We start from the raw sequence: 19,327 nt of genomic DNA, 5'->3' as shown, positions 1-19,327 counted from the left end.
GCAGATTCTTGAGAATAATGTTCAAGAATCAGTGACGAAGTTGAAGTTACGCCGGGGATAGATATTTCAGCAAGACAATGATCCAAAACACCGCTCCAAATCAACTCAGACATTCATGCAGAGGAACAATTACAATGTTCTGGAATGGCCATCCCAGTCCCCAGACCTGAATATCATTGAACATCTGTGGGATGATTTGAAGCGGGCTGTCCATGCTCGGCGACCATCTAACTTAACTGAACTTGAATTGTTTGTCCAAAATACCTTTATCCAGGATCCAGGAACTGATTAAAAGCTACAGGAAGCGACTAGAGGCTGTTATCTTTGTAAAAGGAGGATCTACTAAATATTAATGTCACTTTTCTGTTGAGGTGCCCATACTTTTGCACCGGTCAAATTTTGGTTTAATGCATATTGCACATTTTCTGTTAGTACAATAAACCTCATTTCAATCCTGAAATATTACTGTGTCCATCAGTTATTAGATATATCAAACTGAAATGGCTGTTGCAAATACCAAAATATTTAGAACGAAAAATGATTAAGATTAATAGGGGTGCCCAAACTTTTTCATAGGACTGTATCTAGTCTCAGCTTAAACCAGATATCCTGAATTCATTACATATTATGCTGTTCCAGATTTCTCATACTTACCATACATCAGTAAAAATTTATCAGCAGTGATAACTGGTTTTACATAATGGTGTTGACTTTAATAAGTTTCCGCATTCACACTATTGTGGAGAAGAATAGACTTGGTATGAGGCTGTAAAGCAGTAGAGTGGTGAATACTAAGACACATTATGATGAAGCCTTTGATCACATTATTTTTTTGGCATGTGAACAAAATGCAAGAGAGTTTACTCGGAATATTAATTGCAAGCCCAGACAACAGCTCTGCAGACATGTGACATCATCCTAAAGTACAGGCTGCTTCCCATTGTTTAGTGTTGCTGGGGAGGGCCACAAGGCTAACATCTCATACAAACTTCTTATTATTATTGCATGTATAGGCAATGTTGTACTGCGCTCTTATGCACCAGCCCACAACTGAACAATCCCTTTGGGTCCCCTGGCTTGGCACAGTTCGCTCATTGTACATTATACAGACACTCCGCATACAGCATTTCAACCTGGCTATGTGTATTATATGCGCTGTAGATTATTTAAGAAATGACCCAGTTTATTTTTATATACTGTAGACACACTGAGCGGCCGAGATGACCTCTAGGTTTAGAGTCAGACCAACCAATATCCTTCCTCCCTAGGCACCATCTTTTCGATCACAATTTCAATTGCTCCTACATTTTAGAATTTGCCAACGAGTGTCAAGTAGGGCTATATATATATATATATATATATATATATATATATATATATAAGCAGCTACCCGCAACTTCGTCTGCGGTTTGGCGGTGGCGCCGAACCGCTTATATTTCTTGTCCCCCTATCTGTGCCCCCAGTCTAGTTCAACTGCCTTCAGTCTCTTGTCCCCCCCATCTCTGCCTCCAGTATGTTGTCCTCCCAAACTCTGCGTCCAGTATGTTGTCCCCCCATGTCTGCCTCCAGTATCTTGTCCTCCCCATCTCTGCCCCCAGTATCTTGTAACCCCCCCATCTCTGCCCGCAGTATCTTGTCACCCCCCATCTCTGCCCGCAGTATCTGGCCGCCCCCCCATCTCTACCCGCAGTATCTGGCCACCCCCCCATCTCTGCCCCCAGTATCTTGTCCCCCCCATCTCCGCCTCCAGCTTCATGTCCCCTCCATCTCTGCTCCCAGTTTCTTCTCTCCCTATCCCTGGCCCCAGCTTCATGTCCCCCCTTCTCCGGCCCCAGTCCACTTCATCTACCCCCAGTTTCTTGTCCCCCCATCTCTGCCCCCAGTTTCTTCCCCCCCATCTCTGCCCCCCAGTCTCATGTCCCGCCATCTGTGGCCCCAGCTTCATGCCCCCCCCTTCCCTACATTGGTCTCCATGTAGTACGACTCACCTTGGCCTGTGTCGTCCGTTGCTGTGTCTACTCGCTGAGTGCAGACAGTTCTCGTGCTTGTGTCGTGTATGTAGCAGAGCGAGCTCCGGCATCATAGGAATCAGACGCCGGACCTCACTGTGCTTCATACAGCAATGGAGGAGTGAGGGCATGTTGAGTCGTACTACACGGGGGCCGATGTAGGGGGGGAACTGAAGCTGGGGACACCGACCTGGGCACCCCCAACCTTTTGACACATTTCAGGTTTCAAACATAAAGGTATAAAATTTTAATTTTGGGGGGAAGAATCAACAAGTGGGACACAATTGTGAAGTGGAATGAAATTTATTGGATATTTTAACCTTTTTTAGCAAATAAGAAACTGAAAAGTGGAGCATACAAAATTAATTGCATTAATACTTTGTAGCGCTACCTTTTGCTGCGATTACAGCTGCAAGTCACTTGGGGTATGTCTCTATCAGTTTTGCACATCAAGAGACTGTAATTCTTGCCCATTCTTCCTTGCAAAACAGCTGGAGCTCAGTGAGGTTGGATGGAGAGCATTTGTGAACAGCAGTTTTCAGCTCTTTCCACAGATTCTTGATTGAATTCAGGTCTGCACTGTGACTTGACCATTCTAAGACCTGGATACGTTTATTTGTGAACTATTCCATTGTAGATTTTGCTTTATGTTCTGGATCATTGTTTTGTTTTAAGATAACTCTGCGTCCCAGTCTCAGGACTTTTGCAGACTCCAACAGGTTTTCTTCCAGAATGGTCCTGTATTTGGCCCAAACCATGATGCTGCCACCACCATGTTTGACAGTGGGGATGGTGTGTTCAGGGTGATGAGCTTTGTTGCTTTTACGCCAAACATATTGTTTTGCATTGTGGCCAAAAAGTTGGATTTTGGTTTCATCTGACCAGAGAACCTTCTTCCACATGTTTGGTGTCTCCCAGGTGGCTTGTGGCAAACTTTATACAAGACTTTTTATGGATATCTTTGAGAAATACTTCTTGCCACTCTTCCATAATTGTCAGATTTGTGCAGTGTATGACTGATTGTTGTCCTATGGACAGACTCTCCCACCTCAGCTGTAGATCTCTGCAGTTAATCCAGAGTGATCATGGGCCTCTTGTCTGCATCGCTGATCAGTCTTCTCCTTGTTTGAGATGAAAGTTTAGAGGGACGGCCGGGTCTTGGTAGATTTGCAGTGGTCTGATACTCCTTCCATTTCAATATGATTGCTTGCACAGTGTTCCTTGGGATGTTTAAAGCTTGGGAAATCTTTTTGTATCCAAATCCAGCTTTAAACTTCTCCACAACAGTATCAGACCTACCTGGTGTGTTCTTTGGTCTTCCTGATGCTCTCTGCGCTTTAAACAGAACCCTGAGGCTATCACAGAGCAGGTGATTTATATGGAGACTTGGTTACACACAGGTGGATTCTATTTATCATCATCAGTCATTTAGGACAACATTGGATCATTCCGAGATCGGCACTGAACTGAACCGAGTGAGTTTGCTGCACTGAAAGTAAAGGGGCCAAATAATATTGCACGCCCCACTTTTCAGTTTTTTATTTCTTAAAAAAGTTTAAAATATCCAATAAATTTCATTCCACTTCACAATTGTGCCCCACTTGTTGTTGACTCTTCCCCAAAAAATTAAAATTTCCTATCTCTATGTTTGAAGCCCGAGATGTGGCCAAAGGTAGAAAAGATCAAGGGGGCTAAATACTTTTGTAAGGCACAATGTGTATGTATATATATATATATATATATATATATATATATATTTATATATATATATATATATATATATATTAATATAATAATAATAATAAATTTTATTTATATAGCGCCAACATATTCCGCAGCGCTGTACAATTTGTAGGGTTCAAATACAGACAGATACATAACAAAGAACGTCATTTCACACAATGGGACTGAGGGCCCTGCTCGCAAGAGCTTACAATCTATGAGGTAGAGTATATATATATACTATATAAACTGATAAGAGACCAACAGTGAGCCCTGTTGCACATTTTGCACTGGGGCCCTAAAGCTTTATGATGCAAATCTGTGCATGTAAAAATTTGTGTAACAACTGATCTACACTTTCTGAAGTCTGTAATACTGAATGTATAACTTTTTCTTATACAGGTCATTTCAGCTGGGAAAAATATTTGAAGGAGACTGGATCTCAGCCAGCCCCTCCTCACTGCTTCAGACAGGTGAGATGTGTGTGAAAATCTTAAGGACATTTTTAAAGTGAAGCTTTACATACAATTGCCTAACACTGCATGCACACTCCAAATGTAATTTTTAAAATTTCTGTGATATATTTTATCTGCACATCCACATAATAGGGGTAAGAATTCTCAGTGCTGCATTTGCACACAGCTGAAACCCCTCCAAACTGAAGAGACCAATGGGTGCAACAATTTGAGGGTAAAGCTGAGGTATTTCCATGAACATCATACTCTCATTGTAGGTTAGTTTTACATGACCAAGTAATGTCTGTGAAAAATGGACTGAACCTGGCTAGGCGAATTGAACTCACTACATCATAGTGAGTTACGATGCAGAGACCTGAACAGCTGAAACTCTATTGTACTGAACTAAGTATTCCGAAAATCTAAATTTGCGGATGTGGGTGCCTGAACCAAGGTAGTGTGCTTAAAGGGGCTCTATCAACAAAATTATGATGTATGAGCCCCACATATGTGAATAGCCTTTAAAAAGGCTGTTCAGGCACCACTAATGTTATTTTAAACCCCCCTCCCGTTTTAAAATAAAACCATAAAAACATATATGTAAATTATACTTATTGTGCATGCTGGGCGGTGATGCGCGGTCTGACGTCATCTTCTGGCACGCCTTCCTCTTATTTCTTCTTCTTTTGGCGATGCCCTCCGGTCCTGGCTCGTCCCTGGCAACATCGTCCTCTTCTTCCGGCGGTATTGGTTCAAATCTGGCGCGTACGCAGTATCGCTCCCTCCGGAGCGCTACTGCGCACACTCCAGCGCCATTTTTCCCAATGGCAGTTCGCGAGCGTACTGCGCATGCACAGTACGCTCGCATAGTTCTAAGAAGAACTCAGTTTGCTCAGTTCCCGTTAGAACTACACGAGCATACTGCGCATGCGCAGTACACTCACGAACTGCCATTGGGAAAAATGGCGCTGGACCATGCATCACTGCCCAGCATGCACGATAACTATAATTTTACATATGTTTTTATGGTTTTATTTTAAAGCAGGGGGGGGTGTTAAATTAACATTAGTGGTACCTGAATAGCCTTTATTCACGCATGTGTGGGGCTCATGCAGCAAAATTTTGCTGATAGAGCCCCTTTAAACCATTACTGGTTACTATGTACAGTACCGAACTGGTGCCTTCGTCAGGCATTCCTAATGAAGTCGCCTGTTCTGTGCCATAACATGTAATAACCATTGAAGGATTTAATGCCACCACTTTACATCTACATCTAGAGGTGATCCACAGATTTTCTGATTACTTGGTACATGGGCATATTCTGTTACTGATCCGAACAGTGGGCTGCGTAGCGGGGGATTCATGACTTAGGCTTTATAGAAAACCTACAGCTATATATTTCTCACACTGCACAATTTAACCAGCAGTTTATGTGCATTATCCACACAGTGCACAGTATGGAGTGATCCAACTATCCAGGAGCTCACTACATCACAACTAACTATGATGTAGTGAGTTCAATTCACAGGGCCAAATTCAGTACGAAAAGTAGATCCTATACACTGGTCATTTTTCCCTGGACTTGGTCAAATAAATCTGGCCATACACTAATACCTATTACTTACTTTAGGTATTGTGGAATTTATTTGGTATGCAGGGATAGTTTTTAGGCTAAGGTCCCACAATGCGGGAACACAGCTTTTTTGTGGCAGATTTTGCCGTGGCGTGTAGAGCCAAATCCAGGAATTGCCACAAAAGAATTAGAAAATATAAGGAAGCTCTTATACATCCCTGCTCAATTCTACTCAATCCACAAATGACTTTGGCACAGAAAACTGCAGCAAAATCTGCAACAAAAAAATAAGGCTTTTCTGCAACGTGGGGTTTAACCTTAAAGAGGTTGTCTGGGCAAAAAAAATAAAAATTTAAAATAAGCCAGGGGAGGTGAAAAAAAAATTCATGCTCACGTGTCCCCAAGGCTCTGGGGACAGGTCTGGTCCTCCCAACGTGATCTGGTCCTTCTGCTGGGCTGTCTTCTTGAAGTGAAACTCCTTGTCAACTCTGACATCCCGGATCCGTGCCACTGAAGCCACTCTCAGATGTCACAGGTAGTAAATGGTCTCAGCCGTTACGTGCGGTGGGGACTTCTGCCAAAAGACAGCAATAGACCGGCAGGACTGGACTGTACTGGGCCATCGGGAAAAGGCAAGTAGGTTCATTTTTGCCTGGACAACCCCTTGAAGGTCTGTCTTCACCCTTCATCACATAAGTCATGATAAAATAGCACACATTATCTGCTTGCTGGCAGATTAGTGTAGGTTAGACCTACATTTTATATGGAGCAGTCCATTTAGAGTTAAGGTCTAATAATTTTTTGAAACAAACTGGATTGCACAATTTTGAAAATATTTTCCACTTTGCAACGTCTAAACCATATGCTAGATTTTGTCTAAACTAGGATTATGAATATAGTGTTGTGGCAAAGATGGAGTTTCACTATTCCTACCTGCTTTGCTCCTCTTCTGATCCGTGACGTGTTCAGTGTGTGAATTTGTCATGTTTTAGAAATGCAAGAAATAGCAAAAAAACACAACCTTCCAATACACTGCACAGCATCACATATTGCACATCTTGCACACTAGGGGTTAGTATCCCACCCGCTGGAGACCTAGTTTGCATGGTTCAATTGGTATGTACAGAGTAAAATGCATTATACTTATTACATATGATATTGCAAGAAAGGGAGATACATTGAAAGTAGGGCAAGAAAAATCCATACTTTTCAGTAATGTGAAAGGAATTACCAGTAAAGCAGTTCCTTCATATACTCTTCCTTCCAGGTAGGAGGAATATATATATCAAATATATATCCTAAAGAGTGAGAAAATTCTATCCCAAAATAAAGTTCGGTGCATTACTCGTACAATAATTCCAACAATGTCTGATTTTTAATTTTGTTATCCAATCTACTTATATTAATAAATTTATTTCTACATTGTTCACTTTTCATCCTCAGTCTTGTTCCCCTCCATCAAATGATTACAAGATTGGAATGAAGTTGGAAGCCCAGGACCCAAGAAATACAACCTCCACTTGCATTGCCTCAGTTGTAGGCCTCACAGGAGCAAGACTTAGACTGCGCCTTGATGGAAGTGACAATAAAAATGATTTCTGGAGATTGGTGGATTCATCTGAGATCCAACCGATTGGCACATGTGAAAAGAGTGGGGGAATGCTGCAGCCTCCCCTAGGTGTGTCTTGTGGAAGTACCTACCTACTTTCTATACAGCTACATGTCTATAAATTGGTGAAGGTTTGGGGCACTAGGTACTCAGTCATCTCACGTACCCATAGTGTTGTTTTTCTTGTGTTACATTGACAATCGTCTTCATTGTTAACTGCTCTTGTAACATCTGGTAAATGAGATGGTATTGTTCAGAGCTGCATGTCTTGATGTACATATCCATTTAATAGGGAACTGCAGAACTGCCTACTATTAATACTTAAGCAGATCATACACAAGCTTCCCTTTTAAAATGCATACATGCTCAGCCAAGATGGTTCAAGAGAAATAGCTGTCAGCCAAACATGTCATGTGCAACCCTGTATTGTGGCAGCTGCCATTAGTGGTCACTGCTTTCGCTCTTCTGGTATCTTTAAATAAGGTACTATAAAGCTGGTCATAGACATGAGATACCTTCCCATAATACCACCATACATCATATTCTTATCATTAAACTACAACCATATATCTGGGAAACTGTTGGCTCAGAGGATTGACATCCAGCCTATCCAATCTCTAGTGCCCATGCAAGTGCGAGACCATCACATAGGATCTGCCAATAAACATGTCATGTCATGTCAATGGTTATTGTTACACAAGGACTTCAACATGTTATAGTTTCAGGAAGGAAAGCATTCATATAAGACATCATCAGTTTATGTTGCCAAAGTCTTGTATAAGCCTGTTTTCCCAGTGCAAAATCTTAGTATTTCAAGCTACAACATTTGCTTATTTACAAGGAATTCATGTTTGTAACAGAAACTGTTTTTAGGTTTTAGACTCAATGCTTCCTCTTGGCCCATGTTCCTTCTGAAGACACTAAATGGAGCTGAGATGGCACCAGCTAAAATATTCCACAAGGTATAGCTAAATTATACTCTTTGAAATTTTGTTTTTATGCAGTATTTCTATATATCTTCTGTCAAGTGAAACTGAACTGAATTGGGATCTGTCAAGTGTCTTATTTTATGTTACCAATGTGTCTACTTTATGTAAGATGGCTTTACAGGAGTTTGATATTGATGACTATGTTTTTAAAAGGTTATCAATATCAGATTAGGGGAGTCCAGCACCTAGAACCCCCTACAATCAGCTGATAACTGCAGCACTTGCAAAAACACAGTGTACAGAGCTGGAAGCAGAGAGCTCCGCACACTTGTAGTGGCCAAACTGGGTCACTGCAGCTCAGCTCCCATTCATTTGTATGGCGGTCCAGAAAAGAGGGGTGATTTTACATGTATGTAGTTATCTTCATTTTAGTTAATAGGAGTTACCCAACATAACATTTTACAATTGCTCTTATTTGCAGTGCCTATCCTATTAGATACTGATGGTACAGTAAAACCTGTGTACAGGCCATAAAAGTCTCAGATTGGAATACCAGTTTAAAGGAGCAATGTTGTTAAAAGAATTGCACTTTGCTCTACCTAGTGCTGCGCTCCGAGCAGTTAGTGCATAACACAGGGATTTAGAGGGAATCTATCAGGTTTTTCTTCCACCATAGACTGGTCCTATTACATGCAGTCCCTTTCCATTTCAGCCCTTTGTAATCTTTCTGTTGCAACTGTTCTGTTCCTGGGAGACTGGAGAAACAGGGACAGGTGAGTATGTTTTCTTTTATGTTTCACCTTTGCTGGCCTTCAGAGAAAAATATTATATTTTCTACACAACCCCTTTAGTGTAAGCAGTCACAGGGTGCGGGGAGCTGTTTAAGTCTAGCTATCCTGTTTGCTTTTTAACCACACCTCCTTGACAAAATTGACATTTCTCTCATAGTTCCACTCCTTGGCATAATGAGGAAGATCTCAGTCGTGCCCAGGAGGCGTGATTAGCAAGTGGAGGGCATGACTAGGCTAACAGAAGGATTACAGAGGGGCAGCAATGGAAAGATCATTACCTGATCATGCATATGATGGGGCCAGAAAAACCACCTGTCTAGGTTCCCTTAAAGTAACATTACCCATGGTGTGCTGTAGGCATAACAGTACCATTTTTGCTTAGTTTACTTAAAAGGAGTCTACCACCTCCCCCAAATACCACCGCCATGTTACAGAGTACATTACAGTGATAAACATCATACCTTTGTTGTGTTTGTCACTTTTTTAAATTAGCAGAAAAACAGCTTTGAAGCCTAATAAAAATGAGGCAGTTGGTGCACTGGGGGTGTGACTTCAGCTCCCTGGAATACTGCGCTTGCCACTCGGACCTCTACCATCTCCTGCCTGTGCCACTCTATGCAGTGAGAGCAGATCCTCGCACTGCTTTCACAGCCCGTATGTCGGACCGTCATCAGACCTGGATTGCCGTTATTGGAGGCGATAGAAGAAAATGATTTGGAGCAGAGCGTCAGCAGAAGTAGTAGGTGGAAGAAACACACCAATATAGGTATTGAAACGCCAAATGAAAAGCTGCTAGGAGCTTTAAGACTATTGAAATCTGTTCAGCTCCCTTGAAAACATCTTTTGAAGAACTATATACTTTCTCATTAGTTCTGGTGTTCCCAAACTAACTTTACAGAAATGTGGTCTGCTCCCTTATACGTTTAACTGTCTCTTTACAGGAACCTCCCTCTCCAACACAGAACAATTTTGAGATCGGCATGAAACTGGAGGCGGTAGACAGAAAGAATCCTCATTTTATCTGCCCAGCGACCATTGGGGAGGTTAGGGGCAGTGAGATCCTTGTGACTTTTGACGGATGGAGAGGAGCTTTTGATTATTGGTGCCGATATGACTCCAGGGATATCTTTCCAGTTGGGTGGTGCTCTCTGACTGGTGACAACCTTCAGCCTCCTGGCACTAAAGGTATGTAGTACACTCTAAGAAAAGAACACCAATGTGGTTTGTTTGTTTTTTCTTCTGTCATTAAGCCTATCTATGTTTCAATTAGTAACGTACATCTTACTTATTATAAACAGAACATATTGTAGTAATATGTTTCTAAAACATCCATAATTTAGTATATCTTACACAAAGAAGGGATAAAGACACCCCTGGAGCCATCAGCAAAGGGGGACATGTCTTTGGGATGGAGGAACCAATAACTCCTGCAGTAGTTGTGTAGATTTACACAGACTGGTTCAGCTTTAAGAGTATATTTGTGTATATTCCGCTTTAGGAGTATATAGTACTTAGTGTGTTACTGTAGGGAGGGAGGAGTTAGGAATAGATGTCACTTCCTGTCTCATCCATCTTCATCCTCTTTCTCTCATCACAAGACCTGGAGGAAACATTTCCCTCCCGCCCGCCCTCTTATAATCACTATTTTACAGTAGCTTTTTCACATTTATCTGTATAATGTATTATTGTATCATTTCTTTGTTTGATATTGTAATTGTGTTTTTTTGTCCTTCTAAGTCCAAGGGAAGGGCAGTCCTCCAGCCATGGTTCCCTAGAGGTTTCCTCCACAGGAGTTTTTCCTCTCCTGAGTGCTGTCAGATGACTCTTCGTGAGTCGGGGGTTTGCCATGTTTAGTCCATATTTTGTGGCATTTGCCGGAACATTTAGTTTTTGAGTTATTTGTTCATGGCATTGGCAATGAGTGTGGAAATAAATAAATTTAATATTAAGTAAAAAAAAAAAATCATAAAGGAAGTCAGTCGCATGTAATAAAGTGTTACATGTCACATGGTCCATTGGTAAACTGTCACAGCTTTACTTTTGCGTTTGAGGAGTCAGGTGGAAGTTGCAGGCAAGTTATTGTGAACTTATTTTAACTAATAGAGGAGGTTAAACCTCATGGTGATGAACAGGCTGAGCCTGAGAAATGGCCAGCCTGAAGGATGTGGTAATAGGAACGTCATCCAGGGGCGGGCACAGTGGTTAAGCACAGGGTCGGTGGTGCCCTTAAAGTGTACTGGCTCTGCTAGAATTGCAAGCCGGAGCGTGCTGCCCCCCTTTATTTATTTATTTATTGCTGTCTGGCCGGGTGCTGTATGTCAGACAGCTGGGGATCTCACAGTATTCGTGAATCCCAATGGTCTAGCACTTCACCTGACTCCTTCTGTCATTATTTTTACTTCTGTGAGTTTAATAAAGCTGTGGCCATTTTGACACCCAAAATGAAGTGTTTTGTGCATTTATTCCAAAGTCAATATTTACCGTAATTTGGGTGGTTTTAGGAAGGAGTGAGGGACATCCCATATCCAAAAGTCAAGTAACCCTAGAGGAAAATGCAAATTGTAAGATATTATAACATCATTTAGTTAGTAACATAGTAAGAATTTTAAAGGGACAATTATTTTCAATGGCTAGGTGGTTTTTCCACCATAAACTGGTCCCATCATATGCAGGACCGAATAATTCTCGTTTCATTGGTGCATCTCTCTAATCTTTCTCTTGCAGCATAGGGAAGTTATATATAACACCCCTTTGGGCATCTCTGTAGGCAGGGTGTGTTGCAGTTCTCTCCTTACTATGGTGCAGTGCCTCCACCCAAATCTTGCTGGGAGATCTGTAGGAATGCAGGAGAGTCTTCCTCTTCTGCTAGGGGTCAACTTGGGTAAATCTCCATCTAAGCTCAGTACACACTCACAAGAAGAAGAAAACTACTTAGCAGGTTTATTGGAGAAAGGCAAACAATGGTGAACTTAGAATGACAAACAAAAAATTGGTGCAGCAATTTACATAATAATGCACAGGTACAATGCTACATTGAACTCCTAGTAGAGGGAATGGGCTATATGCCAGGCCTGACTGATCTAATGAAATATGGGGAATAGGAAAGGGTTAAGGTACTGTCTTTACCTAATACAGTAAAATAGTAACTCACAGATGCTAATGGATAAAACATGCATTACTATCACACACATTCTAACTAACTGCACACAATCCAGAGATGGCTGCAGCAATGCAATGAACAGTGCAAAAGTTGCTGTAGCTGTTGGCACTTGTTCAGGAACTGTTGTTACGCTTTAGAGCTAGTTCACACAGCGGCAATGAGGCAGATTTTGACAGAAGATTTTACCTCAAAATCTGCCTCCATACAATGGTGGTTTATGGAGACTTCTAGGTTGTTTTTTTTTTCTGCTAGCAGAAAAAAGAAGCAACTTGACCTTTCTTCAGGCGGATTCCACCTGAGGAAAGCAATAGAAGTGAATGGTAGTCGAAAAACGTCTAGCGTTTTTTTTTTTTTTGCAAAAAAACGCGACCGAAAATGCCTAGCTTTTTTTTTTTTTTTTTTTTTTTTTTACAGTCCATTCACTTTAGGGGAGGGGAAAACTGCCTGGCGTTTTCTAAAGCAGTTTTTACCAAAAGCTGCTCCAGAAAACGCTCCAAAAAACGCCTCAAGGTCGAAAAACCGCTTCCTAATTAGGAAGCGTTTTTTTTCAGGACCAAAATAAGCCAGGAGGTTTTTACGTGTGAACTAGCCCTTAGTCTCTTGGGAACAGCAAGATCGTTTTTGTAACAGTTCTCACTAACTTTCAGCAGTACAAAAGTTCCAGCAAAGTCTACTCACTTGCTGCAAAGCTGGTGCCAGCTTGGGTTCCACTGGGTGTTGCAGCTTTCAGGTGAGAGGACACTAATGGATTGGGTGGCAGGAATCCCATGTGATGCAGACCTGGGTACCTCTTGGGAGTCTGGTTGATCTTCTGAGTGGGCACAGTGGGTTCCAAGTCACACTACTCACACTCTCCTTACTGATCATGCCTCCTTGGCGTGATTGATATCGCCCTAGTGACATCAAGTAGTGAGAGGACTGTAATGGACATATCAGTCAGAGAAGAACCAATGGAAATGGAATTACTGGATCCTGCATATGATGGGTAGAATTTATGGTGGAAGAACCACCGGACTGCTCAGATCCCGGCTATTGTAACAGGATGTCAGTTGTATATTAGAGTTAGCAGCCAATTCTGATAACACTGACATTACTCTAAATAACATCAAAGGCATTATCCAGTTTCAGCAAATAAATATTATCGTTTGTGTAAAGTTGTACAATTTTTCAATATACTTTCTATATCAATTCCTCATAGTTTTCTAGATATCTGCTTGCTGTTATTCATTCTGCTTATTTTTAGGGGATAAAAACCAGTCCATGGTCATGTGATATACACAGGTACACAACTCATTATAGTCACAGCACAGTAATCAGACATCTGCCTGGTAATGAGCTGTGCACCCGTGTGCCCATAATATGACCATGGACCGTAAATCACATGACCATGATTTTTATTTACTGGACATAAACAGAATGAATGAGAACAAGCAGAGATTGTGAGGAATTGATATAGAAAGTGGATAATTGTATAACTTCATTACACAGACAGTAACATTTATCCCATATGTGTTACCCTCTGTAAGAATTCAAGTAACAATTGTGCAATTTGTCTTTAAGGAATAGTTTTATTTACAAAAAACTTCTCCTAAATGAATTATACAATTCATATAACACACTTTGTAATATATCTTCACATGGTGGAATTTTTAAAATGGGACTTGCCACAAAAATCCACCTTCCATCTATTTCAGTGGAATGCAGACGATTTTGCATCTTCCCAGTTTCGGTAGTGGAACCCAACCTAAAATCCACTGTGCGAACTTACCCTAACATGCAGAGGGGAGGAGGAGGCTACTGGGGGACAAGAGAAACAGTGATATGAAACTAATTGGAGAGGTGGAGGAGAGCAGTCTGATAAATGGAGAAAGAAGCATTTTAAGCTATATTACAAAGTTTCAAGTATTCACTTGTAATGTTTCATAATTGGTGGTGTGATTTAAGACTTATAAATTACAACTAGCTATGTCAGACATTACTTTGTATGAATCACTGATAACATCGTATTAGTAGGTACATTCTTTTACCATAATAACTATATATCATAGTGTTCCAAAATACCTCTACTTTTTCCTGCAGTGGCCATTCCAAAAAGTCCAGCCCCTGCTGCAGGTATTGCTTCTGGTGTTTTGCGAGGCCCTAAAACTTTGCTACCTGGTGTACCAGGACGTAGGCGCCGAAAACCAGGAAGGAAGAAGGGACAGCTTCCTAAAGTTCTTGCACATCAGCTGACAAGTCAACCGCCCAAACTTTGTGAACCTTTCCGCTTTCCCAAGAAGAGAGGTCCCAAACCTGGAAGCAAGGTATTTACCCTCAACAAACTAATGCACTGAAAATGTATCATTGTATTTTTCTACATGTAAGTGGCATTATATGTTTTCTGTTTTTGTTTTAAATAAGCGTAAAATTATAGTTTCTTATACCCCATTTAATGCGTATTAGTATTAGTCCTTTCACCATTACCCAGTTTTTATCCAATTTAAAGAGGTTTAATATATTTTAGATCAGAACAGTCGAGGTCCAACTCTTTGCATGGACATGGAATATCTGTTCGTTGGGGCCAAAGCATTCTATTCTCTTCATTGTTTACTTAAATTCATGCTGTCTACATAGTAGTATTTGCATTGGGAAAAGCAATAAATCCCGACAAAGTTGCTATATAGACAGTATGCATGCAAACAATGAAGAGGACACCGCTTCTAACTCCCCTAAATTCCCACTTCTCTTTACAGGGCCCCCTGAACCTCTGAGTGCCTCTCCCCTTGGGTCCTTTTTTACTGGTGCCCCCGGAACTGGGACCATCATTTTTGATAATGAACCCCTTTTTTCTTGGGCGCCTTTGGCACTTTTTTTTTCCGCTCCTACCAAGCGGCCCCCATTGGAAAGGCAAATAGTTCCCCCCCTTGATGTGGGTACCACTTTCTTGGTCTCCGGTCCCTTTTTCAGACCTCTACCAGCCTTCCAGAGCTCCCAGCGGGGCTTACCCGCCAAGGGTGCCTTGCTGCCAATTCTACTATAGCCCCAGTCTTACCGGGTACTAGGCCACCACTTGTCCCACCCTCTGCTTCCAGGACTTTTCCTAGCCCTGCCATTGGCCTAGGGGAAGTCCCATCCTTTTCTCCCAATCACCTGGCTGCTGATCTTGGCGGGAATTCCTCCAGATTTCCCTCAGCTGCATGAAGGTCTTCTTCCAATCGGGGCTCCTCAGGTGGGGGGGTCCGCAAGTTGCGTATGGAGTCCCTGCAGTCGGTGATGGCTTCCTTGGAAATCTGCTAAATCCTATCGTTTATCAACATCCGCTTACCTCCACATTCCTATCACAGTGTTTATTTTGTTTTGCGGTGGATTCGCGTCATTTTCAGTTTGTCACTCTCCCCTTTGTTCTGGCCTATGAGTATTTACCAAGGTGATGGCGTCTCTCATGGCCATCCTCCGTTGCTGTGATTCCATACTCTGATGATTCTCTGGTGAGGACTCCCTCCAAGATGGACAATCTGATCATCTTATGGATTACTTTTGACCTTCTTCGCCGATTCAGCTGGCTCATCAACAAGGAAAAGTCCTGTCTCATGCCTTCTCCTTGCATGGAATTCTTTGGTATGATCCTGGACACGCACAAGAGCAAGATCGTTCTTTCAGAGTCCAAGATCCTGGCCCTCCAATCCGGTGTGTCCTGCCTTTGGAGGAACTCTCTATGCTCTCTTCAGCTTTGCATACAGGTCCTGGGCTCCAAGGTCTTGACCTTCGAGACTGTCCCTTTTGCTCAGTTCCACTAGCGTCCTCTGCAATTGGCGATTCTGACCTGCTGGGACATGTCTCCATACAGCCTCGACTGCCTCATTCTCTTGCCTCCCTGCGTTTGTCCAGAGCTTCTTTGTTGGCTCTTTTGACCAGGAGTCTCATGCAAGAAGCCTCCCACTCTCTTCTCTTGTTTCAACCTTGTCAGCAGACCACATTCCTGGCATGGACATTTGAGCACCAAAGAAAAGCTCAACCTGGACGAGTTCTCACTTTACCAGAAGATGTTCACCAGGTGTTCTCCCGGAGGGGCATGTCCAACGTAAACCTCTATATTTTCTATTTGAACCACAAACTTCCCCCGCAACCTAGCCAGGTCCCAGGACCTTTGGCCATTACCGCCGACGCTCTCGTGATTGCCTGTTTGGAATTCGAGCTCCTGTAACTGTCCTCTCCTCTTCCTCAGGTTCTCAAAAAACAGAAGACCGAGGAATTTTCTAGCTGTCCAGCCTAGAGAAAAGCTTGGCCTTTCTTCTCTTAAGGGGCAGATTTCTGACCTTTCCATTCTTTTTCAGAATACCACAACCTTCCAGTGAAGGTGAAATCTTTCTTGTATGGTGTGGTACACTGTGCTTCCCCCTACCATCCTCTCTTGGAACCATGGGACCTTAATCTCATTTGTGAGGTGCTTTAGGCAACCCCTTTTGAGACCTTGCATGAGATCTCTCTTCACCTTCTGTCCTGTAAGGTTGCTTTCCTGTGGCCATTACTTCTATCCACAGGGTCTCCTGACAGGCTGCTCTGTCTCGGAAGCCTCCTTTTCTTGTTCTCCACATGGACAAAGTTGCCCTTCATCCACCACCATTTTTTTTTGCCTAAAGTGGTTTCTTCCTTCCTTATCAAGGAAGACCTTGTCTTACCATCTTTCTGCCCGGACCCCAACCACCAACGTGAGCACTCTTTGCTCCTTGGATGTGGTCCAGGAAATTAATTTCTATTTGTCTCTCACTGATTACTTCCGCTATTTGAACACCTTATTTGTTCTCCTTGGAGACCCTTGCAAAGGCCTGGCTGCTTCCAAGGCTTCCATTTCCAGATGGATTCGGTCCATTAGGAGGTCTATCAGCTCAGTGTTAGGCCACTGCCTCTCTGTGTGACTATTTCTTCCACAAGAGCTTTTAGAGCCTCCTGGGCTGTTCAGCATCAGACTTCTGCCACCTAGATCTACAAGGCTGCCATCTGGGCCTTCTTATTGCCAACATTCACCAAGTTCTACACTATCCATTCTGTGGTGTCTGCTAATGCCAGCTTGGGTTGTAAGGTTCTGCAAGCAGCTGTGCGATAGGTTGCTACCATAAAAACCTGTGGATAGGTGATAAAATGGATTTTTGTACTCACCGTAAAATCATTTTCTCATTGTATTCATTGGGGAGACACTGCACTTTGGGTATAGACCTGGAGGCTAGGAGGTTGACACCAGGAATAGCAAAAGATGTCGGTTCCACCTCTAGGCTATATCCTCTACAGACAACATATTTGCCAGTTTGTACCACAGTAGGGGAGAGGGCAAAAAATATAAAAAGAAGAACACAGAACAAACACCACCAACATCTCCTGAACCTGAAAATGGACCACAGCAGTTGGGCAGTAACCAGAAGAAATAAGGGTGGGATCTGTGTCACCCAATGAATACAATGAGAAAAGGATCTTACGGTGAGTCCAAAAATCAATTTTTATCACCTAGCCACAGGTTTTTATGGGAAAATCCCTTTAAATAGTTCAGTATCATCTGCATGGAAAAGAATTAGCATTATTCTACCAATACTTTTTCTGATGTTCAACCTTACATGTTTGGCTTTATAAAGCAGTCTTATTATACAGCAGATATATTAATGTAATTATATTTTCACTTAACAGAGAAAGCCGCGCCTTTTGCTAAACCAGGTCCCTACTTCCCCCACAAACAGTACTCCAGAACCAGATACAAGCACTGTACCACAAGATGCTGCCACCATTCCATGTGCTGCCATGCAGGCACCCACAGGTAATGACATAAGAACATTTTTCTCTGTCATATTTTTGATATTCAGCATGGTTCACATCTGCATTTGGTATTCTGTTTGGGGAGTCCTCTTGGGGACCCCCCGAACGGAATACTGAACGTATTAAAATGCAGTAAGCTAAGAAACCACACAGACCCCATAGACTATAATGGGGTCCGTGTGTGTTCCGCTACTTGCAGTACTTTTTTTCTCTCTGCATGATTTGTGCGGACACCGTGTGGAAAACGCACGGACCCCATTATAGTCTGTGGGGTTCATATGGTTTCTTAGTTAACCGCTTTTTAATGTGTTCGATATTCCGTTCGGTGGAGTCCCCAAGCGGACTTCCCGAACGGAATATCAAACGCAGATGTGAACCAGGCCTAATTCTCTATTTTACTTCCTATTCTCCTTTTCGTACAAGAGCACAACAAAGAAAAGTTTCCTCTACTATTCTTACTGCAGTAGATGTCAGAAGACCCTCTAGATCATTGTTCCCCAAACAGTGCCCTAGTAACACCTGAGATGTCAGTATTATTTTAGCATGCCAACAGCATGTCACTGGCGGTTATAACTAGGATAAATGCCATATGACATCATATGACCATATTTGATAGACTTTTCCACTTTAAATACCTAGAGTGGTCCAAGAGTTTGCAAGGTACAAATGTTTGAGGTCCTCTGCTCAAGCTATGTTGACTGCTTTGCATTGTTCCTAAACAGGTGTAATGTGTGAACAATATAGACAATAGGCTTCTTACATGCCACTGGAGATTATGTTTCTGAGCCAGTGGAATAGATATATATCTAAACTGTTTGTCTATAAAGGAGATTTCTGTCCTCATTTATATTCCCTACCTTCTTATATTTGTGTTGGACAAAAAATCAACTACGCATTTTTACCACAGTTAGTAAATTTAAAGGAGTATTCTCATCTGATACATATTTTGAGTATTCACAAGTCATGCCGTAAAGTGCAGTAAATGTGATGGGACCAGCATCCATCTCAGAAAAAAGAGGTCCCCTGCCTAGGTCTCTCGATTCTTGTCTATGGGAGATCTGAAAAAAAATGTCTCTATTCTAAGCGGCCAGGAGATGGGAGTTATATATATTTTTTTTTAGCTATAAAATTGACTGTAACTTAATATTCAGTATGAATTGAAGAACTATTCCCTTCTAATTTGCATTTTATGACTTAGGCAGGGTTCACACTACTGTTGGATTCTGTTATGAAGGTGTCCGTTTGAAAAAAAAAACAAACAAAAAACGGACACCTATCATAACAGACATTAACTGACA

At 42.0% G+C, this 19,327-nt stretch overlaps 1 protein-coding gene across 3 annotated transcripts in view; it reads left to right on the top strand.

Annotated features, from left to right (window-relative positions):
- SCMH1 (Scm polycomb group protein homolog 1) overlaps nucleotides 1-19,327 on the top strand; it is a 45,409-nt gene that overhangs the window by 12,355 nt on the left and 13,727 nt on the right. For all 3 annotated transcript variants that reach the window (XM_075264531.1, XM_075264530.1, XM_075264529.1), the window contains 6 exons: nucleotides 4,134-4,204; nucleotides 7,203-7,437; nucleotides 8,242-8,330; nucleotides 10,030-10,273; nucleotides 14,328-14,551; nucleotides 17,904-18,030. In XM_075264531.1, coding sequence (XP_075120632.1) covers nucleotides 4,134-4,204; nucleotides 7,203-7,437; nucleotides 8,242-8,330; nucleotides 10,030-10,273; nucleotides 14,328-14,551; nucleotides 17,904-18,030 — 990 coding nt within the window. The remainder of the gene's footprint in view (nucleotides 1-4,133; nucleotides 4,205-7,202; nucleotides 7,438-8,241; nucleotides 8,331-10,029; nucleotides 10,274-14,327; nucleotides 14,552-17,903; nucleotides 18,031-19,327) is intronic.

Source organism: Leptodactylus fuscus, chromosome 2, assembly GCF_031893055.1.
Source record: "Leptodactylus fuscus isolate aLepFus1 chromosome 2, aLepFus1.hap2, whole genome shotgun sequence".
Classification (NCBI taxonomy): Eukaryota; Metazoa; Chordata; class Amphibia; order Anura; family Leptodactylidae; genus Leptodactylus; species Leptodactylus fuscus.
This window is presented reverse-complemented; position numbering and strand designations above follow the sequence as displayed.